General features: G+C 43.1%; 1 protein-coding gene across 1 annotated transcript in view; it reads right to left on the reverse strand.

The window, feature by feature from the left end:
• Nucleotides 1-20,377, reverse strand: part of RHCG (Rh family C glycoprotein) — a 363,392-nt gene extending 343,015 nt beyond the window's left edge. Inside the window, exon 1 of the mRNA XM_073568698.1 lies at nucleotides 20,113-20,377. Coding sequence (XP_073424799.1) covers nucleotides 20,113-20,299 — 187 coding nt within the window. The 5' untranslated portion in view covers nucleotides 20,300-20,377. The remainder of the gene's footprint in view (nucleotides 1-20,112) is intronic.
• Nucleotides 20,378-24,403: the final 4,026 nt, after the last annotated feature.

Genomic DNA, 24,403 nt, shown 5'->3' on the forward strand with positions numbered 1-24,403 from the left:
TGAAGTTGGCCATGCGGTCGCCAAAGTCGGGTTTCGCCGAATGCTTGCACGTGACTTTTTTCAGCCAATGAGAGAAGCGTAGCTGGAGTGGGAGTGAGAGAGAGAGAGGGAGAGAGAGAGAGGGAGAGGGAAAGGGAGAGAGAGAAGAGAGAGATTTTGCCGCCTCTAGGGTTAAAATTCATGCCAGGTGTGTTTACAGTCCTCCACTCACTGCCGACTTTTCTCCCCATTGACTTGCATCGGGTTTCGTGTTTCACGACTTTTCCTGACTTTTCCCTGTAGTCGGCCGATTTCGTTCTACTCGACTTTTGAGAAAGTCGGGTTTCATGAAACCCGACTCGACCCTAAAAAAGGCAAAGTCGCTCATCTCTAGTTGCGACGCCGACAAATATAAAATTTGTATATTAGGGATACAGGTAATAGTATATACTATTTATGTACAATACACCAATATTACTGTACTATGCAATGTATTTATATATCTTTGCATTAGAAATGAGAGAGCAAATCATATAACATGCAGAACATTTTCTTCTTCTGCTTTCACTCATATCAATAATGCCACGAATCTGTTATACACATGAAAAAGAGGGAAAATAATGGGGAAAAATGTCAGCTCAGTATCTGATAGAGGAACTTGCTGGATGCAGTAACATCGCCCGGAGCCGTCTCAGTCTTGGACGTCATCAAATAGAAAAGGGTGGGGGAAGAGAACCTCCAGCGATGAAATCAAGAAGGAGAGTAATCTTCATGAATAGTGTTGAGCATTCCGATACCGCAAGTATCGGGTATCGGCCGATACTTGCTGTATCGGAATTCCGATACCGACTTCCGATATTTTTTCAATATCGGAATTCGGCATCGGAATCGGAAGTTCAGTTGATTGACGGCCTGACGTCATCATGATGCGCGGTGTGTGCGCATCATGATGCGCCGTCATTTCGGGCCTTCCGGGGGTCTCTGCCGGCCTGCCGGGGGGCTGTGCCGGCCTGCCGGGGGGCTGTGTGGACTGCCCGGGGTCTGTACCGGCCTGCCGGGGGGCTGTGCCGGCCTGCCGGTGGTCTGTGCACCCTGTGGGGGTCTGTACCGGCCTGCCGGGGGGCTGTGCCGGCCTGCCGGGGGGCTGTGCTGATGTCCGGGGGTCTGTGCAAGCATCGTCCGATGGGACTACAAGTCCCATCGGGCGATGCCTGCTACCATGACAGTGATTGACACATTAGCCAATGATGGGACAGTAGTAGTCCCATCATCCGGCTAATGTGTTAAATGTTAAAAAAAAAAAAAAAAAAAAAAAAAAATACTACATGCATGCTACATACATACTACATGCTACATATATACTACATACATACTACATACATGCTACATACATACTGCATGCTACATACATACTACATACATACTACATACATACTACATACATACTACATATATACTACATACATACTACATACATGCTACATACATACTGCATGCTACATACATACTACATACATACATACTACATACATACTACATACATGCTACATACTGCATGCTACATACATACTACATACATACTACATGCATGCTACATACATACTACATATATACTACATACATACTACATACATGCTACATACATACTGCATGCATACTACATATATACTACATACATACTACATACATGCTGCATGCTACATATATACTACATGCTACATACATACTACATATATACTACATACATACTGCATGCTACATACATGCTACATACATACTACATACATACTACATGCATGCTACATGCATGCTACATGCATGCTACATACATACTACATGCATGCTACATACATACTACATATATACTACATGCATGCTACATACATACTACATACTACATATATACTACATACATACTACATATATACTACATACATACTGCATGCTACATACATGCTACATACATACTGCATGCATACTACATATATACTACATACATACTACATACATGCTGCATGCTACATATATACTACATGCTACATACATACTACATATATACTACATACATACTGCATGCTACATACATGCTACATACATACTACATACATACTACATACATACTACATGCATGCTACATGCATGCTACATGCATGCTACATACATACTACATGCATGCTACATACATACTACATATATACTACATGCATGCTACATACATACTACATACTACATATATACTACATACATACTACATATATACTACATACATACTGCATGCTACATACATGCTACATACATACTACATACATACTACATACATACTACATGCATGCTACATGCATGCTACATACATACTACATGCATGCTACATACATACCACATACATACTACATGCTACATACATACCACATATATACTACATACATACAATACATTCATACAATACATACATAGACATACAGTACATATAACATAGAGTAACATACTTACCAATACTTGTCACATTGTTCCCCGAAGCCATTGTCTATTCCGGGATAAATATTAACATAACAAACCACAAAAATACTCACCCACGATCCGAAGCAGTCCACGAGTGTGTCCCACGACGATCTTGGGTAGAGAACTGCAGCATCAGATGATGCTGCCGTTCTCTACGGGCTGCAGGAATCCAATGACGGAAGGTAGGTATCCTTCCGCACTGTATTCCTCCGCCACTTAAAAAAAAAAAGTCCCTAGTCTCACTTTATGCCATTGCTGTGTGGGAATTTCCCACACAGCAATGGCATAAAGTGAGACTAGGGACTTTTTTTTTTTTAAGTGGCGGAGGAATACAGTGCGGAAGGATACCTACCTTCCGTCATTGGATTCCTGCAGCCCGTAGAGAACGGCAGCATCATCTGATGCTGCAGTTCTCTACCCAAGATCGTCGTGGGACACACTCGTGGACTGCTTCGGATCGTGGGTGAGTATTTTTGTGGTTTGTTATGTTAATATTTATCCCGGAATAGACAATGGCTTCGGGGAACAATGTGACAAGTATTGGTAAGTATGTTACTCTATGTTATATGTACTGTATGTCTATGTATGTATTGTATGAATGTATTGTATGTATGTAGTATATATGTGGTATGTATGTAGCATGTAGTATGTATGTGGTATGTATGTAGCATGCATGTAGTATGTATGTAGCATGCATGTAGTATGTATGTAGTATGTATGTAGTATGTATGTAGTATATATGTAGTATGTAGTATGAATGTAGTATATATGTAGTATGTATGTAGCATGTAGTATGTAGCATGCATGTAGTATATATGTAGTATGTATGTAGTATGTATGTAGCATGCATGTAGTATATATGTAGTATGTAGCATGTAGTATGTATGTAGCATGCATGTAGTATGTAGCATGTAGTATGTATGTAGCATGCATGTAGTATGTATGTAGTATGTATGTAGCATGCATGTAGTATGTATGTAGCATGTAGTATGTAGCATGCATGTAGTATATATGTGTTATGTATGTAGCATGTAGCATGCATGTAGTATGTATGTAGTATATATGTGGTATGTATGTAGCATGCATGTAGCATGTATGTAGCATGCATGTAGTATATATGTAGTATGTATGTTGCATGTAGTATTTATGTAGTATGAATGTAGCATGTATGTAGTATGTAGTATGTATGTAGTATGCATGTTGTATGTATGTAGCATGTAATTTTTTTTTTTTTTTTTTTTTTTTTACATTTAACACATTAGCCGGATGATGGGACTACTACTGTCCCATCATTGGCTAATGTGTCAATCACTGTCATGGTAGCAGGCATCGCCCGATGGGACTTGTAGTCCCATCGGACGATGCCTGCACAGACCCCCGGAGCCTGCACAGACCACCGGCAGGCCGGCACAGCCCCCCGGCAGGCCGGCACAGCCCCCCGGAGCCTGCACAGCCCCCCGGCAGGCCGGCACAGCCCCCCGGCAGGCCGGCACAGCCCCCCGGAGCCTGCACAGCCCCCCGGCAGGCCGGCACAGACCACCGGCAGGCCGGCACAGACCACCGGAGCCTGCACAGACCCCCTGGCAGGCCGGCACAGCCCCCCGAAAGGCCCGTACAGACCCCAGAGAGGCTGTACAAGGGCAGGAAAGGGTTTTTCTTATTCCGATACCGGAAGTCCCATAGACTTGAATGGGACTTCCGGTATCGGAATCGGCGATACCGATACTTTTTTTAAAGATCGGCCGATACCATCCGATACGATACTTTGAAGTATCGGACGGTATCGCTCAACTCTATTCATGATTAATGGTCCTAGCTGAAACGCGTTGGAGGTTCATCCCAGGTTATGGTGACTAGGATCCATGCCTTTTTTAATGTACTATTGTCCAGAATAAAAGTTTTTCATTTTTTTACAAAAAGATTACTTTCTTTTTTGATTTCATCGCTGGAGGTTCTCTTCCCCCACCCTTTTCTGTTATGCACATGAATTACACTTGTCTACGGCTCTAAATGGAACAGACAAATGAAATGTGCAAACGAACTGTGAACTTAGACTTATAGAGGCTTTTTGCATAATAGCGACATATCACTTCTCCTTAGGATTGGGGCTCTCCAGTTTCCTTCCACAATCCGGAAACATACTGATAGTGGGTCTAGATTGTGAGCCCCAATGGGGACAGTGATGATGTCTCTAAGGAGCTGTTGAATATGATGGCGCTATATAAGCAAAGCATAATAATAAAATCTGAATCAAAATAACACATCCACAGTTTTTAAATCATCATGCTTTTCAGTACCATGGAGAGGGAGAAAGAAGATACACTGTCATAAACCATTGTAAAAATAACATAACCCAACATGTAAAACGGCTGGCAGAAACTATATTGTAATAAATAAAATAAATCTACTAGTAAAAAGTGGATTTAAAGTATACAATCAGTAACAAAGTTATTGGGGGGCAGAGAGTGCAGCCGCCCCGGGTCCTGCGCTTCGATTGGTACACCGAGAGTTACGCTAGCCTTAAGTGTATCGACATGTGAAGCACGCAGATACAATTATGTCCAACGGTAGGGCAGGAAGAGGCTATCTGCCCTCTCTGTTCTGTAGACCACAGGTTGCATTAAGCATGCGCAGGCCATCAAAGTCCCAGTCCGGTGATATCATTGTGCTGCTCCGGGACTCTGAAGCCCTGTGCGTGCATTGGCATCCGATCCTCACCGGTAAAGTCGTTAGGATCCTAAATTAGACAAGAATATGTTTTTTTATTTTTATTCAAACTTTTGAAAGCATGATAAACAATGGGGGATCCTGAAACAGTGCAGGGTCCTCATACATTATAGGATGTGAAGCCCATTATACAGCTTGGCAGCTAATGTGGGGCCCATTATACAGTGTGGGAGCTAATACGGGGGCCATAGTACAGTTTGGGGCTTAATGTGGGTGGCCATTATATATAATGCAAGAGCCATTAAACAGTTTGGGGGCTAATGTGGGGGCCATAATACAGCATGGAAACTAATGTGAGGGTCATTGTACAGTTTGGGGGCTAGTGTAGGAACTTCTATGGAGGTCATTATACTGTGTGGGGGTGATTATATAGTGTGGGTTCTACTGTGGGTACATTATACAGTGTGAGAACTTCATTGGGACTCATACTGTGTTTTGGGAAAGCAGTGGGGACATCTTACTATGTAAAGAACAGCTGTGGGGGCATCATACTGTGTATAGAGGTGCTGTACATTGGAGGACTCAGTGGTCATTATTAAATGTTAAGTGAGCACTTAAGCATTATTGTTATAGGGACACTCAGAGTGTTGTGGCCATCAAAGGGGCAAAATATGGATTCAGTTTTCTAGGGTATTTGCACAGGGCATTATTATTTTCTATGGGACAATTTTACCATCTAGAGGGCAAAAAGGAGGCATTATTATTATGTAAGGAGCTCAGTGGTGGGCATTGCTATGTGAGGCAGTAAGAGGAGTGCTGTTATTTTGCCAAACAGCAGGTGCAGTAATAGGGACACATATGGTTACAGTGGCTGAGCAGTTGGGGTATCAGAAGGATGAGTGGTTTGTGCAGTTGTGGATAGATGGGGACACTGCTGGAAAATGTGAAAAGTCAAAGGTGTCTGTGTCGCAATGATGGGAACTGATAAGTTACTTGGGGGCTCTAGTTTCCAAAATGGGGTCACTTGTGGGGGGTTTCCACTGTTTGGGCACATCAGGGGCTCTCCAAACGTGACATGACACTTGCAGACCACTCCATGAAAGTCTGCATTCCAAAATGTCAAATTCTCGCACATATGGGTGTATCAGCGTACTCAGAACAAATTGGACAACAACCTTTGGGGTCCAATTTCTCCTGTTACCCTTGGGAAAACAAAAAAATTGGGGACTAAAAAAATCATGTTTGTGGAAAAAATATGATTTTTTTTATTTTTACGCCCGGGCGTTATAAACTTCTGTGAAGTACTTGGGGCTTCAAAGTGCTCACAACACATCTAGATAAGTTACTTGGGGGTCTAGTTTCCGAAATGGGGTCACTTGTGGGGGGTTTCCACTGTATAGGCACATCAGGGGCTCTCCAAAATGCGACATGGCCTCCGATCTCAATTCTAGCCAATTTTGCAATGAAAAAGTCAAACGGCACTCCTTCCCTTCCGAGCTCTGCCATGCACCCAAACAGTGGTTTACTCCATCATATGGGGCATCAGCATACTCAGGATAAATTGCACAATAACTTTTGGTGTCCTGTTGCCCTTGTGAAAATAAAAATTGGGCGTGAAAAGATCATTTTTGTGGAAAAAATATGATTTTTTTATTTTCACGCTTGGGCGTTTTAAACTTCTGTGAAGTACTTGGGCGTTCAAAGTGCTCACAACACATCTAGATAAGTTACTTGGGGGTTTAGTTTCCAAAATGCTGTCAGTTGTGGGGTTTTCCACTGTTTAGGCACATCAGGGGCTCTCCAAGTGCGATATGGCGTCAAGCCAATTCTGGGTTGAAAAAGTCAAACGGCGCTCATTTCCTTCTGAGCTCTGACATGCGCCCAAACAGTGGTTTACCCCCACGTATGGGGTATCAGCATACACAGGACAAATTGCACAAGAACTTTTGGGGTGCTGATTCCCTTGGGAAAATAAAAATAGGGGGTGAAAAGATCATTTTTGTGGAAAAAATATGATTTTTTAATTGTACGGTTGTATGTTATAAACTTCTGTGAAGCCCTTGGGAGTTCAAAGTTCTCACCACACATCTAGATAAGTTCCTTGGGGTATATTTTCCAAAATGGGGTCACTTATGGGGGGTTTCCATTGTTTAGGCACATCAGAGGCTCTCCAAATGTGACATGGCGTCCGATCTCAATTCCAGCCAATTTTGCGTTGAAAAAGTCAAATGGCGCTCCTTCCCTTCCGAGCTCTGCCATGCGCCGAAAAAGTGGCTGTCCCCCACATATCAGGTATCAGCATACTCAGGACAAATTGCGCAATAACTTTTGCAGGCCAATTTCTCCCATTACCATTGGTAAAATAAAAAAAATTGGACCTGAAGTAATTTTTTTGTGAAAAAAAGTTAAATGTTGATTTTTTTTTAAACATTCAAAAAATTTCTGTGAAGCACCTGAAGGGTTAATAAACTTCTTGAATGTGGTTTTGAGCACCTTGAGGGGTGCAGTTTTTAGAATGGTGTCACTTTTGGATATTTTCTATCATATAGACCCCTTGACTTCAAATGTGATGTGGTCCCTAAAAAAAATGGTGTTGTAAAAATGAGAAATCACTGGTCAACTTTTAACCCTTATAACTTCCTAACAAAAAAAATTGGTTCCAAAATTGTGCTGATGTAAAGTAAACATGTGGGAAATATTAATTACCATATACACTCACGCATAAGCCAAGATTTTCAGCCCATTTTATAAGGCTGAAAGTCCCCCTCTCGGCTTATATGTGTCATGATCCAGATTGGATGATGACAGATTTTGCACAAGTAAACTTGTTTTTCCTTTAAGCTGTTTGCTTAAAGTTAGCTTTGCCCCCGGTGGCCTTTAGGGTCATTACACTGTGGTTGTTTTAGTTCGTTTTGCCCCCGGTGGCCGTTAGGGTCATTGCACTCTGGTTACTTTAGTTTCGTTGCCCCTGGTGGTCACTAGTGTTATTGCACGTGATAATGAAGCAGGTGTGATTCCCTGGCTGCTACCTATAAAGGAGTAGCAGGTGGTCTCACTCACTGTTGGTGATATTGCTCATTTCCAACCAAGTCTGGTGAAGGAAGGAACTACAGAGAGGAGTTCCTGGCAGCTCAGGGGAACTCTGGTGTTATAGCTTCAGGCGGAAGCTGAATTCAGGTGTCGAGCTTCAGGGGTGAAGCTGAACTTTGGTGTTGTACTCTGTTGCTGGGAGCAATAGTCACAGAGGTAAGCTAAGTGGTGTTTTTCCCTGTTTTTTACTTTCCTTGTGTGTGTATTAGTGCAGTGGTGGGATTAGTTTAAGCACCGTCCAATTCACTAGAAAGGGATAGGTGCAGGGCGAGCTAGGGATTTGAGGTATCCAGCTCGTCACCAGGTGGGGAGCCTGCCTAGGGATCGTAAGGAGTGTAGGGACACTGACTTAGGGGAGTGCAGGAGGTCTCCACGTCCCCGTTCCCTATTGCAGGGCCCTCCTGTTGTGAGTTCATTCTCTGGTTCACCAGTTGTGAGTTCCCCTTCTGGACTCCCTCTGGTGGTGACGGGAGGTGGTGCGGCTGGTTTGATCGGTGGAGATCTGCCACCTGAGAATGAGGATGACGATTGGATCTCAGGATTCTCAGATTGGATTTAAGACAGCCGATGCCCTATTCTGTTGCTGGTGATTCCTTCTGGCTTGTCAGCTCTTGGTTTTCAGCTCTGTTCCAGTCATCTAAAGCTAAGTTTTTCTGCTAATGTTCACACTTGATTTTGTTGGTCTATTCTGTTTTTTGTGTGGTCTGCCAGCCCCGGCTGGGGGCTGAGCTGAATTTGAACTCTTATTTATCAGTATTTTGCCTATTGGCTTTTTGTCCCTTACTAGTTCGGTCTCTTTTTGCTCTGTCTCAGAATATTTCAGAGTGCTGATATAGTGGGAGAAGTCTAGTGACTTCAGGGTTAATTTTGCTATCAGAAGTTTTGTAGCAAAAAGAGACTGAACTAGTAAGGGAAAACCAAGAGCTGACAAGCCAGAAGGAATCACCAGCAACTGAATAGGGTGTCGGCTGTCTTAAATCCAATCTGAGAATCCTGAGATCCAATCGTCATCCTCATTCTCAGGTGGCAGATCTCCACCGATCAAACCAGCCGCACCACCTCCCGTCACCACCAGAGGTAGTCCAGAAGGGGAACTCACAACTGGTGAACCAGAGAATGAACTCACAACAGTACCCCTCCCCTTGAAGAGGTGTCACCGAACCCTCATCCACGCCACCAGGCCGATCAGGATGGGCCCGGTGAAAAGCACGAACCAATCTATTGGCATGAATATCGGAGACAGAGACCCAAGAATTATCCACCTGACCATAAGCCTTCCATTTGACCAAATACTGGAGTCCCCGTCTAACCAAACGAGAATCCAATATTTTCTCTACCTCATATTCCACATTGCCTTCGACCAACACAGGGTCAGGAGGTGCTGCCATAGGAACCAATGGCTCAACAAACCTCTTCAACAGAGGTTTGAGAAATACGTTATGGATCTTGAACGTAACTGGAAGAGCCAATCGAAACGAATCAGGATTAAGAATTTCCAAAATCTTATAAGGACCAATAAATCTTGGTTTAAATTTAGGAGATGCAACCTTCATAGGAATATTCTTAGACAACAACCAAACCATATCACCCACTTTAAACCGGGGACCAATGGTCCTATTCCGGTTGGAAAATCGCTGGACCTTTTCCTGAGAGAGTGACAACTTATCCACCACTTGGTCCCATATCTGCTGCATTCTCTTAACTACAGTGTCCACACCTGGGCACGACGAAGATTCCACTTGCCCTGAAGAGAATCGAGGATGAAACCCAAAATTACAGAAAAAGGGCAAAAATGAGACCAAATCATCCTGATCAGCAGTTATAAAACATCTCAAATAAGACTCCAAGGTCTGGTTTGTTCTCTCAGTCTGTCCATTGGTCTGGGGATGAAACGCGGAGGAGAAGGATAACTGAATTCCCAGATTGGAACAAAAGGCTTTCCAGAATCTGGAAACAAACTGGACTCCTCTGTCGGACACAATGTTCTCAGGAATCCCATGTAACCGAACCACCTGTTGTAAAAACAAGGGCACCAACTCAGCAGAAGATGGCAACTTTGGGAGTGGTACAAGATGGACCATCTTCGAAAATCTATCACAAATCACTCAGATAACAGTCATTCTCTGAGAGACAGGAAGATCAGAAATAAAATCCATTGATATATGGGTCCATGGCCTCTTGGGCACAGGCAAGGGCATCAGCCACCCACTAGAACGAGAACAGGGTTTAGACCAAGAACAAGTCCCACAGGACTGTACAAAATTTCTGACGTCACGAGATAAGGCAGGCCACCAAAAGGACCGACTCACCAAATCTCTGGTACCAAAAATACCTGGATGACCAGCCAATGCGGAGCAATGAATTTCAGACATCACTCTCTTTCTCCACTGGTCAGGAACATACAATTTTCCAATAGGGCAACGCTCAGGTTTATCCTCCTGAAATTCCTCCAGGGCGCGTCTCAAATCGGGCAAAATGGCAGAAAGAACTACCCCCTCACCTAGGATGGTAGTAGGCTCAGTCACACTAAGAGAATCGGCAAAGAAACTCCTAGAGCCTTGACATTCTTAGTGCCCGGAAGAAAAGAGACCACAAAATCAAAACGTGTGAAAAACAAGGCCCACCTAGCCTGTCTAGGATTCAAGCGTTTGGCCGACTCCAGGTAAATCAAATTCTTGTGGTCAGTAAGGACCACGACTTGATGTTTAGCTCCCTCCAACCAATGTCTCCACTCCTCAAATGCCCATTTCATGGCTAACAGTTCCCGATTCCCCACATCATAGTTACATTCGGATGGGGAGAACTTTCAAGAAAAGAAAGCACAGGGATTCATTTTAGATGTTACAGGATCTTTTTGGGACAAAACAGCTCCTGCACCAATCTCAGAAGCGTCCACCTCTACCTGAAACGGGAGTGAGACATCAGGTTGCCGCAAGACCGGAGCAGAAGTGAACCTTCGCTTCAGCTCCTGAAAGGAAGAAACAGCCTCCGGAGACCAATTCAGCACATCAGCACCCTTCTTAGTCAAATCAGTCAATGGTTTGGCAATACCAGAAAAATTAGCTATAAATTTACAATAAAAATTAGCAAAACCCAAAAACTTCTGGAGGGCCTTCAAAGAAGTTGGCTGAACCCAATCATAAATGGCCTGTACCTTGGCCGGGTCCATTTCAATAGTTGACGGAGACAAAATAAATCCCAAAAATGAAATCCTCTGTACCCCAAAAAGGCATTTCGATCCCTTGACATACAGGGAATTCTCCCTCAAAATCCGGAACACAGTCCGAACATGTTCCACATGAGAGTCCCAATACCTGGAAAAGATCAAAATATCATCCAGATAGATGATCAAAAATTTATCCACAAAGTCTCGGAATATATTATTCATGAAGCACTGGAAGACAGAAGAGGCATTAGTGAGCCCAAAAGGCATCACCAGGTACTCAAAATATCCCTCCGGAGTATGAAACGCCATCTTCCATTCATCCCCATGCTTAATGCGAATAAGATTATACGCCCCCCTGAGGTCAAGCTTCGTAAACCAGCAAGCAGCTTTAACTTTGGAGAATAGATCAGAAATCAGGGGTAACGGATACTAATATTTAACACTAATTTTGTTGAGGGAACGATAGTTAATACAAGGCCTTAATGAACCATCTTTCTTGGCCACGAAAAAAAACCCAGCACCTAAGGGTGAAGAGGATGGTCTAATATGACCCTTCTCCAACGACTCCTTAATATAGGATCGCATAGCCTCATGCTCGGGTGCAGATAAACTCCTATGAGGAACAAAGATGCAGACTCAATCTCTCTAAATACATCATAAAAATCAGCCAAATAGTCAGGAACATCATGCGACTGGGGAGAGGTGGAGAAAACAGGAGTGTCACTAAGGGCACACCGACAACCCAAACTCACCACAGACAAAGATTTCCAATCCAAAACTGGATTATGGATTTGCAACCAGGGAAACCTCAGAACAATGGTATCATGCAAATTATGCAATACCAAAAATCTGTAATTTTCTTGATGGTCTGGGGCGACCCGCATTACCACCTGGGTCCAAAACTGAGGTTTATTCCTCGCCAAAGGAGTAGCATCAATACCCCTCAAAGGGATAGGCGTCCGCAGAGGTGTCATAGGAAACCCACAACGTTTAGCAAAATCCAAGTCCATCAGGTTCAGAGCTGCTCCCGAATCCACAAAAGCCTTAGCGGAAAATGTGGACAGGGAGCAGATCAGAGTAATTGCCAGAAGAAACTTAGGTTGAACACGACCCACAGCAAATGTGTGTGCAAAACGTTTCTCTCGTTTATGGCGGACAGAAATAATATGAGAGGCCTTTTGAACTCCTGATGTTGCGCCCTAGTCAAAACTCTATCACATTGCATAGGTTCAGACATTTGTTCAACAGGTGGCAACACCTCTCGTGCAGTTTTGTGTTCACGCAAACGCCGATCAACCTGAATGGCTAATGACATAGAATCGTCAAGACCAGAGGGAACAGGAAATCCCACCATAGTATCTTTTGTGGTTTCTGACAAACCCTTCCGAAAGAGAGCTGCCAAGGCACCATCATTCCAGGTAGTAAGGACCGCCTACTGTCGGAATTTTTGACAGTATAACTGCAGAATCCTGACCCTGTTTCAATGCCAATAGGGCTTTCTCAGCTTGATCAATAGCATTAAGTTCATCATACAACAACCCCAAGGCTTGAAAAAATGCATCCACATTAGTCAGAATAGGATCTTCAGGTGTCAACGAAAACACTCAATCCTGGGGATCGCCGCGCAGCAAAGAGATGACAATTTTAACCTGCTGTGCAGAGCTCCCCGATGAATTAGGCTTCAAGGCAAGAAATAATTTACAATTATTCTTAAAATTCAAAAATTTAGACCGATCCCCAAAAAACACATCAGGAGTAGGGATCCTTGGTTCAGCAGCATGTGAATGAGCGAGATAGGTGGAAATTCCCCGCATTTCAGCAGTGAGCTGCTCCACACGATCAGACAATTGCTTAATCGCCATTTAAAAAAAAAAATCCTCTTACGGCCCCAGAGAAAAAGAGGAAAAAATATACATATAAAAAAAAATTCTGACACTTTTTTTTTTCACAATTCTTTCCTGCTTTGAGTACTCTAGTATCTGCGGTATGGCTGGTGATTCTGTTATGAATGGGTCACCGAGGAGAAAAAAGCAAAACACGCTAAGCCACAGAAAACCAGAGTGGTTGGTAACTATGCAGATTTCAGATCCCTGATCTTACCACATAACTAGCAGTAGCCGTGGAGCGTGCCTACGATGAACCTAGACGCCTCGTCACGGCCGGAGGACTACATAAGCCTAAAGCAAGAAAAGGGAAAACTAACTGCCCCAGAGCAGACCCCAAAGGAATAGATAGCCCCCACACATGTATTGACGGTGAAACAAGATGAAGGCACAAACACAGGCAGGAAAATAGGCTGAGCAAATGATGGGGCCCTAACTAACTAGACAGGAAAGGAAAGGGAAGACACTATCTACAACCTGCAAAAAACCCTACAAAAATAATGTCCAACACTTCTGATAGCAAAATTAACCCTGAAGTCACTAGACTTCTCCCACTATATCAGCACTCTGAAATAATCTGAGACAGAGCAAAAAGAGACTGAACTAGTAAGGGACAAAAAGCCAATTGGCAAAATACTGATAAATAAGAGTGGAAGTTCAGCTCAGCCCCCAGCCGGGGCTGGCAGACCACACAAAAAACTGAATAGACCAACAAAATCAAGTGTGAACATTAGCAGAAAAACTTAGCTTTAGATAACTGGAACAGAGCTGAAAACCAAGAGCTGACAAGCCAGAAGGAATCACCAGCAACTGAATAGGGCGTCGGCTGTCTTTAATCCAATCTGAGAATCCTGAGATCCAATCGTCATCCTCATTCTCAGGTGGCAGATCTCCGCCGATCAATCCAGCCGCACCACCTCCCGTCACCACCAGAGGGAGTCCAGAAGGGGAACTCACAATCTGGTGAACCAGAAAATGAACTCACAACAGTGGTGTTTCCCTTGGTGAATTGCAGGAGTGTGAGTGTGGTGACACAAGGGGACGCCTCTGTTGTCAGTTCCAGAAAGAATTCATCGTATTGTGACAAACAAATGTGTGGCAATAAATGTTCAGGTCCGGACCTGTGTGTGAACGAGCATGTATGGGTGGCCACCTAAAACATCCAGTGGAAGTGTGTTGCGGGGATCTGGAATTCTCAGGTGATTGGGCCGTATTTGGTGTCGGCCATCATCGGCCTGGAGACTTACCAGCTGGAGTTACCCACAAACTTGCTCAAACACCACTCGTTCCCCAGATCGGCGCTTTGGAGATGGGTGGTGCCTCCGGAACATACATTGCCAATACAAGCGGTGCTCGTTTGCCATAAACCTGTAGTTCAGGTAGTTGTTGGGGTGAACTCTGGATCTGGGCGTCCCCACTGTAGGTGGGTTTTTTTTGGTGAAGAGCGGTCTTGAGGGTCCAGAGGCCCCTCATTGAGGGAGGGTACTGTCATGATCCAGGTTGGATGATGACAGATTTTGCACAAGCAACCTTTTTTTTTCTTTAAGCTGTTTGCTTAAAGTTAGTTTTGCCCCCGGTGGCCATTAGGATCATTACACTGTGGTTGTTTTAGTTCTAGTTTTGCCCCCAGTGGCTGTTAGGGTCATTGCACTCGGGTTACTTTAGTTTAGTTGCCCCCGGTGGCCGCTAGTGTTATTGCTCGTGATAATGAAGCAGGTGTGATTCCCTGGCTGCTACCTACAAAGGAGTAGCAGGTTGTCTCACTCACTGTTGGTGATATTGCTCATTTCCAACCAAGTCTGGTGAAGGAAGGAACTACAGAGAGGAGTTCCTGGCAGCTCAGGGGAGCTCTGGTGTTATAGCTTCAGGCGGAAGCTGAATTCAGGTGTCGAGCTTCAGGGGTGAAGCTGAACTTTGGTGTTGTACTCTGTGGCTGGTAGCAATAGTCACAGAGCTAAGCTAAGTGGTGTTTTTCCCTGTTTGTTACTTTCCTTGTGTGTGTATTAGTGCAGTGGTGGGATTAGTTTCTGCACTGTCCAATTCACTAGAAAGGGATAGATGCAGGGCGAGCTAGGGATTTGAGGTATCCAGCTCGTCGCCAGGTGCGGAACCTGCCTAGGTATCATCAGGAGTGTAGGGACACTGACTCAGGGGAGTGCAGGAGGTCTCCATGTCTCTGTTCCCTATTGCAGGGCCCTCCATTGTAACGGTTTTCCCGGTGTTTCCCTTAACTCTGTTTAAATTCGCCCTGCTGGAGGCGGTGTATCCAGATTCATGGGTGTTATAGGAATTCGCGCTGCTGGAAGTGGTGTATCCAGTCACACGTGACATTACAATACGCAAGTCATATATGCCAGGGGGTCGGCATTGGAGGGGGAGCAGGGGTGTCAGATCATACTTACCCCCCTGGCGCATCTCTGCAGCCCCCTGCTTCTCCCACGGTCTCAGGTGCCTTCCTTCAGCAGTCACGTGTTACCACTCATATTTATTACTTTAATGAGCGGTACCATGTGACCGCTGAAGGAAGTATAACAGTAGCTGCTGGAGACCGTTGGAGAAGCAGGGCTGCTGAGTCCACCCCAGGAGGGGGTAAGTATAAGCTATATTCACCTGTCCTCATTCCACCGTTGCACGCCACTCTGTCCTCCTCATCTTCTTGCTGTGACGTTCAGGTCAGAGGGCGCGATGACATAGTTAGTGCGTGCCCTCTGCCTGAACAGTCACTGACAGAGGACCCAGAAGACTTAGTGGCGCGCAGTGGTGGAATGGGGACAGGTGAATATCTCTGGTTCCGGGGCCCTGAGCCAGCGGTGACACCGGCACCTGTCCCCCATAGCGTGCCAGCGTCCCCACCGGCTCAGGACACCGGCACCTGGCCCCCAGTCACAAGAGGTGAGTATGTTATTTTTTTTATTTGCAGCAGCAGCATATGGGGCCTATTCTATGGAGCATCTTATGAGGCATAATCTATGGAGCATTTTTTGGGGCAGCATATGGGGCATAATCTATGGAGAATCTTATGGAGCATCTTATGGGGGTATAATCTATGGAGCATTTTATGGGGCAGCATATAGGGCATAATCTATGGAACATCTTATAGGGCCATAACCTTTATGGAGCAGCATATGGGGCATATTATTCTATGGAGCATCTTATGGGGCCATAATTAACCTTTGTGCAGGATTATATGGGGTGTATTTTGTATGGAGCATCTTATGGGGCCATCATGAACTGTATGAAGCATTATATGGGGCTCCTGATTCAATATGGATATTCAAAAACATTTAACCTATTGATGTCTCAATTAATTTTACTTTTATTGGTATCTATTTTTATTTTTGAAATTTACCTATAGCTGCTGCATTTTCCACCCTAGGCTTATACGTGAGTCAATAAGTTTTCCCAGTTTTTTATGGCAAAATTAGGGGGGTCGGCTTATACTCGGGTCTGCTTATACATGAGTATATACTGTTTGAAGTTTTTTGTGTGCCATATCTCTGTGATTTAAGAGCATAAAATTTCAAAGTTGGAAAATTGCTAAATTTTCAAAATTTTTGCCAAATTTCCGGTTTTTTTCACAAATAAACTCAAGTTATATCAATGAAATTTTACCACTATCATGAAGTGCAATATGTCACGAGAAAACAATGTCAGAATCAGCCGGATCCATGAAAGCGTTCCAGAGTTATTACCTCATAAACTGACAGTGGTCAGAATTGTAAAAATTGGCCTGGTCATCAACGTGCAAGCCACCCTTGGGGGTAAAGGGGTTAATGTTGACTACCTCTCATCATGACAGCTAACATAGATAAATTCACAAAAACTCACACAACAAGATATGGCCTTACCAGAACCCTGTCTGATGACAAATGCACATATAGCAGGATGCAGCGGGCCTCCACTAATAGAGGCAAGGGGCAGCTCAGGTGCAAACTACTGATAAAAACAACCACCCCACACCTAACTAACCATGGTGGGGTTGGCTGCCTAGTAGGAAAAATGCACATAGATAAGGCTTACATAGGACGCCAGTCACACATATATAAGTGTGATGCAAAGTGTCTGACTTGCAACCTATTATTGACGCACATAGTATTAGCAGGCGGGCTGCTACAGCACTAAAATATGCAACACACAGTGACAGACGCCCCAATAGACCAAGCCAACAAAAAAGAGGCCAGACTGCATCCTGCAAAAAATGATGTAAGTGCAAAAAAATTAATGCATACAATGAGTACATTAAATGAGCTATTAGTTAATATTTTGGCCAAAATAGATATAGCCTTTAGGACAATTCTTTTTGTGTTTTTTCATTTAAGACAAATTAAATGAAGATAATAATACCAAAGAATTTGTGTTTGCAATCATTTTCAGGAAGAAACCGAGTATTATCTGACAGAATTGCAGGGGTGTCAATACTTTTGGCCACAACTGTACATTGAAAAGTCGGCTACGGACTTGCTTCGGCCAGGGATTGGCCTAGAGAATTAGTCATCTGAGACACATGGTCACCGGCAGGTTTTTCAAAGTATGTTTTCTATAGAACGCTCAGAGGACAATGTAACATTCACACTCCTTATCTATGAATTGTTCTAATATTTATGGCCATAACTGTCTATCACTCTCCCATAATGATAGTTCTGCTTCACGTCACTTGTCTTATTTATTGCATTATTTCTCTGCTGTGTTGTGTATAAATATATGATAGATTTAGTCTATGCCTGATGAAGAGACCTGCGTAGTCACGAAAGCTTGCAATGTGTTACCATCTTTTCAGTTAGCCATTAAAAGGTATCAGCCACTGAGGACTCTCAATTCTAAATATTCTTCTATCTACTGGCTAACACGGTACAAAGATATACATCTTTCCTGTATAGAATGCGCCAGCATTTCAGAGTAAAACATGTTGCCTGGAGAGCGAGCAACAATAATCTGCTGTCAGGTTCCGCTTAAGGTTAACTTTTAAAATCGAGGACAACTCCTGTAATGGAGAAAACTTGCTAGAACTAGTATGTAGCCAGAAAAGGTACAGAATTAGCTGACCTACTCCTCCCTTAACTGAGGAATCATAGCATAACTCTTTCTTGAAAGAAAGCAAACATTAAGTCACAAACCTTTGTCAAAGCTATTGGTGGCTGTCGACAGATGGTAATCTGTGAGTTTCTTCATGCTCGCTCAGTAATGAATGAGGCATCAGCGGCTACAGATGTGGGAAAACTGCTGCCTCTTCACAAGGTACAGAAGCTGTTTAGTCGGGATTGAAGATCTGACATTTAGCTGCACACAAAGTTTTCAACTTCTGTTTTTTTCTAATATTAGAACAATTATCACTTTCAATAATTAAAATTATACATAAAGCCTCCTGCAAGACGTATTTTACAGTAGGATTTGGAGACTTTTTTCTCCTTATATATTATATATGATTTATGTGATGTATTAAGACAAGCATGAGCAACACATATCCAAAAGACATGGGCTCTGTAAAAGGAAAATTGAGTAAGGGGCATGCAAGTTATTGATACTGGTTTCTTATATAGAAGGCTGTAGGGATGATATATGTATAGGTACTAGTAAAGCTTTCCAGGATCTATGAGGCTACATTTGAGCCTCCCAATTGGGCTCTTTTACACCGGTATGTCAAACACTATTTATTCTTACACATTTGTTTTTTGAGTGTTAAAATAACGCTTTTAAATATTATTTGAATTATTATTGTTTTCATATTCTCTCATTGCTAGATCTGCAATTAATAACAGAATAAAATGATTGGGCAACGTGAATTTCATGGGCTCCAATGTAAAATTTCCATTAGAGACCCCAATTATCATGGATCTTTATTGGTATCAGTCTTCTCATATGGCCCAAAGGGACCCTGGGTGATTGCATCCCTTGCACCCACGATAGTAACACAACTGCTCTGGGGCATAATGATTAACTACCAATTTATTTTGACAAACCTTGATCACACTGACAAAATAGGAAAGCGGGTGAAAGTTTTGTATAAATATTGCACATTTGTAATGGTAATTAATGACACATGGCACAATATTTATGGTATTGAGTCAAAAGCTGATTGTGCTCAATTCACATAAGAAATGAGGGAAAGTTTTACCACTGAATATCATAGGTCCACTGAATACAGAATGTTTCATTTATTATAATTATAATAATATATAATAGTAATTATAGGGGTAGAAAATATTTGAAATGATCTTATTCTGCTACAGTTGGGAAGAGGGTGCCTATGCAAAAATGCATCTAATATTTTTACTAAGAATTAGGCACACTCCTTTATGTTATCAATATTTAATGCCTACACGCAATATGAATTTAAAAGGCAATCAGCATAATAAAGGGGAGAAATTAACTTGAGGGTGCACTGACTGCAAGCATTTTGGCCACTCATTAAAAAGAGGTCCTAGATCATCAGTTAACTGCAGAACTAACCCAAAACTAGTGCAAGTGATAATAAAGCTCAAACAAAGTGGTAACCATGGATTACAAGACATGTATTAGCTTCTCTTTCACCCCTACAGATGGTGAGCAAATGACCAGATGATTTTATTGTGATCCATTTTTGGAAATCTCCAGCATTTTTTCATTGCTATCAAGGCTTAAATATAGATCCATACTTCAGATTTTCAGCCTCGAGTGTTTTACATACAAATAGAATCTAAAATGTATGGATCATCCTCTGGTATTGCACTTTCAATAACCTTGTATCCAACCTTATAAAAGAAAATGGTGCACGTTAGGGAAAACTATATAAGCAATTGTTCTCCATCAGTACGGAACCTAGAAATAACCTCTCACATGTACAGTACTTACTTGGATACCTGTAGTAGAAATCATTTTCAATAGGACTGCTGATATTTTTAGTTTTTCTCTCCTCGTTCCAATGGGGATCAGCTTCAAAGTCATAACGGACAAAGGCTCCAAACAGAATGATCATAGCTATCTCCCATAAGAAGCAAATTATGGGCAGCTTGAACCTCATAATGGTGCTCCTTTTCATTTTGGATGCTTGGTGTAATATATTACTGGGCAAAGCTTGGTTATGATATCTGTATGTCTATTCAGCCGTAATAAAGACTCAAAGGTAGTAGTCAGCGATCTATATAGGGGAATTTAGGGGTGTGAAAATTGTGTTTTACTACAACATACCTCTCCTGAGATAAAGGTGGAGCTCCAGTGATTTGTGTGGCAGTTCTCATAGTGCTCTTATTTGTCAGCTTCTTTATTGAATGAAAGCTGGTGGCAAGTGAAAGGCTGCAGTCAGGAACTTATTGCCTTGTTAAACTGACAATATTGCTTTGAAAAAAAAACTAATCACTATGTATCCTGAATAAAGTCAAATAGATACATGACAGTTACTTGTGATCTAACTTGACTGAGGTCACCAAACATTAATTGTGGAAAAACGTAGCAATACTATGTGGATATATAATTTCTTCAGGATGGGGTTACATGGTGACTTTGGCTACTACACTGTTTGTGATGCCAAATATCGTAAGTACTTCGGATACATTGCAGCAAACTTGTAACGTGGCATGGGGTGGTGACCATGAACAAGGAACTCATCTCTTTCACCCCAGCCTGTTACATGAAGGAGAAGGTCCTGGCTGGGTGTGTGGACTTATGCTGTGGGGGTGCTACACCCTTACAGGTGGCATGTAACCAATGACTTTGGTTTGCCAGGACCAGATTTTTCACAGTTCAGTGATGGACACCATATCAAAAATAAACTTATTATTCAACGATAACTTTGGAGGGATTATATACACAACTTGATGGACATTTTCTTTGCAATGCGGAGCATTGTCCACACACAGTTTCAATTCATTTCTCTCTACTCATTTGTACTATACTTCAACGTTCCTTTCTACTTCATCACAGCCCAGCTCAGTACTACAGTCCAGTTAGTAAGAATCCTAGTCTCTACCCACAGTGCCGCGTCTTTTTTCCCCTCTAGGGAACTATATTGCCAGCATGGCCGGTATTTTTCTTCTCTGTGTCTTACGCTGTGAAACTCCCACCCAGGGACCTCTCTGGGCCATACTGCTTTGTGTCCTGACCCAGGACTCGTCTCCGATCGATCACTGTGTACCGTCAGTCACTTCTCTCTGTCTTCTCTCGGCTTTGTGCAGTGGATGATTTTGCAAACTCCCCTCTCCCGCTCTCTGACCACAATCTTCTTTCATTCTCTATCAAGAACTGCCAGGCTGCTCAGGTCACCCCCACTGTCCATATTTATAGAAACATACAGGCCATTAACACCCAGAAACTTATGAAGAACTTGCAGTCATCACTGGCTCCTATGTCCTCCCTCTCATGTCCTGATTCTGCATTGAAGCATTACAATGAAACACTTTAAACTGCCCTGGATGAATTTGCACCTCCTATACATAGAACACCACAACACAGACGGCGACAACCCTGGCACACCCTGCAAACACGTTTCCTACAGCGGTGCTCCAGGTACGCCGAACGTCTGTGGAGAAAATCCAACCTACCCGAAGATTTCATCCATTATAAGTTTATGCTTTGAACATGCAACACTGCCCTTCACCTCTCCAAACAAACCTATTTCAACACCCTCATCACCTCACTGTCCAATAACCCTAAACGTCTCTTTGACACTTTTCATTTTCTACTCATCCCAAGAGTACAGGCCAAAACCAAGGAGCTTCGAGCTGACGATCTGGCCAATTACATCAAAGAAAAAAATTGACCAGATCTGACAGGAAATTATCTCCCAATCACCTCACACCATGCACTGTCCTCCCTCCCCCACTGCATCTAGCTCACTCTCTGATTTTGAACCAGTCACAGAAGAAGAAGTAAGCAGGCTCCTTGCATCTTTTCGCCGAATCACTTGCACCAGTGACCCATTTCCGTCACATCTACTCCAGCTTCTTTCCCCTGCTGTCATCCCTCACCTAACTAAAATATTTAACCTCTCTCTCTCTCTTCTGGTATCTTTCCCTCCTCATTTAAGCATGCCGTCATACATCCACTACTTAAAAAAACATCCCTCGACCAAAACTGTGCCGCTAACTATAGACCTGTCTCTAATCTTCCCTTCATCTCTAAACTCCTGGAACGCCTGGTCCACTCCCGTCTTATCTGCTATCTCTTTGATAACTCTCTTCTCGACCCTCTCCAATCCGGTTTCCACTCTTTACACTCTACTGAAACTGCCCTCATTAAAGTCTCTAATGATCTACTAACAGCTAAATCAAATGGTCATTACTCCATGCTAATTCTCTTGGATCTCTCTGCAGCATTCCACACTGTGGATCATCAGCTCCTCCTCACTATGCTACATTCCATTGGCCTCAAGGACACCGTTCTCTCCTGGTTCTCCTCCTATCTCTCTGACCGCTCCTTTACTGTATCTTTTGCTGGCTCCTCCTCCTCCTCTCATCTTCCCCTTACTGTTGGGGTTCCTCAAGGATCAGTCCTAGGCCCCCTCCTCTTCTCTTTGTATACTGCCCCTATTGGTCAAACAATCAGTAGATTTGGTTTCCAGTACCATCTCTATGCTGACGACATCCAATTATACGCTTCTTCTCCTGACATCACGCCAGCCTTTCTAGAAAACACCGGCGATTGTCTAAACGATGTGTCTAACATCATGTCCTCATTATATCTGAAACTGAACCTGTCAAAGACTGAACTCCTTGTGTTTCCTCCCGCTGCTAATGTACCTATACCCGACATTGCCATTTCCGTGTGTGGTTTCACTATTACTCCCCAGCAACATGCCCGCTGTCTTGGGGTCATACTTGACTCTGAGCTTTCCTTTGTCCCCCACATACGATCACTGGCTCGCTCTTGTTATGTGCACCTCAAAAACATTTCTAGAATTCAACCTTTTCTTAGTTTTGACTCCGCAAAAACTCTTACTGTTTCTCTTATTCATTCTCGTCTCGACTATTGCAACTCTCTTCCAATCGGTCTCCCTCTTACCAAACTCTCCCCCCTCCAATCTGTCTTGAATGCTGCTGCCAGGATCATATTCCTCGCCAATGGTTACTCCGATGCCTCTACCTTGTGCCAGTCATTACACTGGCTACCCTTCCACTCCAGAATCCAGTACAAACTTATTACCCTCACCCATAAAGCTCTTCATGGCTCAGCACCACCTTACATCTCCTTCCTTGCTTCAGTATACCATCCTACCCGCGCCCTCCGTTCTGCTGAAGACCTGAGGTTAGCATCCTCAATAATCAGAACCTCCCATCTCCAAGACTATACTCGTGCTGCGCCAATTCTTTGGAATGCACTTCCCAGGTCAAACGATTAGTCCCCAATCCCCACAATTTTAAGCGTGCCCTGAAAACTCATTTATTCAGACTGACCTACCGCCTCAACACATTAACCTAATCTATCCCTATGGGGCACAGCCAAAAGTTTTTACCATAACCCGGTTCCCCGCATCATGTTCCCACATGCTTTATGCATCCATTAGACCTCTACATCTGTACTGTTATACACTTAACATTATGGCTGGTCCAAACAATCAGGGCAACTGTTACCACCCACCTTTTGTGTCTCCCTTTTTTCGTCATAGATTGTAAGCTTGCGAACAGGGCCCTCATTCCTCTTGGTATCTGTTATGATCTATGTGATTATTGTTATGCTGTAATGTCTATTGTCTGTACAAGTCCCCTCTGAAATGTAAAGTGCTGCGGAATATGTCGGCGCTATAGAAATAAAATTTATTATTATTATTATTACTTCTCTCTTGTTCTCTCTGCTAGATTCTCACTGTCTTGCATCTCTGTCCTCTGGTCCATTTGAGAGCTATAATTTTTCTATATTTTGGTCCACAGAGTCATGGGAGGTGTGCTATTTTGCGGGACAAGTTGACGTTTTTATTGGTACCATTTTCGGGCACATGACGATTTTTGATCGCTTTTTATTCTGATTTTTGGAAGGCAGAATGAACAAAAACCAGCAATTCATGAATTTCTTTTGGGGGGTGCGTTTACACCATTCTGCGTGTGGTAAAATTGATAAAGCAGTTTTATTCTTCGGGTCAGTACGATTACAGCGATGCCTCATTTATATCTTTTTTTATGTTTTGACACTTATATACAATAAAAACTATTTT

The sequence above is a fragment of the Dendrobates tinctorius genome, unplaced genomic scaffold, assembly GCF_039654945.1.
Source record: "Dendrobates tinctorius isolate UK_male_01 unplaced genomic scaffold, ASM3965494v1 ptg000022l, whole genome shotgun sequence".
Lineage (NCBI taxonomy): Eukaryota > Metazoa > Chordata > Amphibia > Anura > Dendrobatidae > Dendrobates > Dendrobates tinctorius.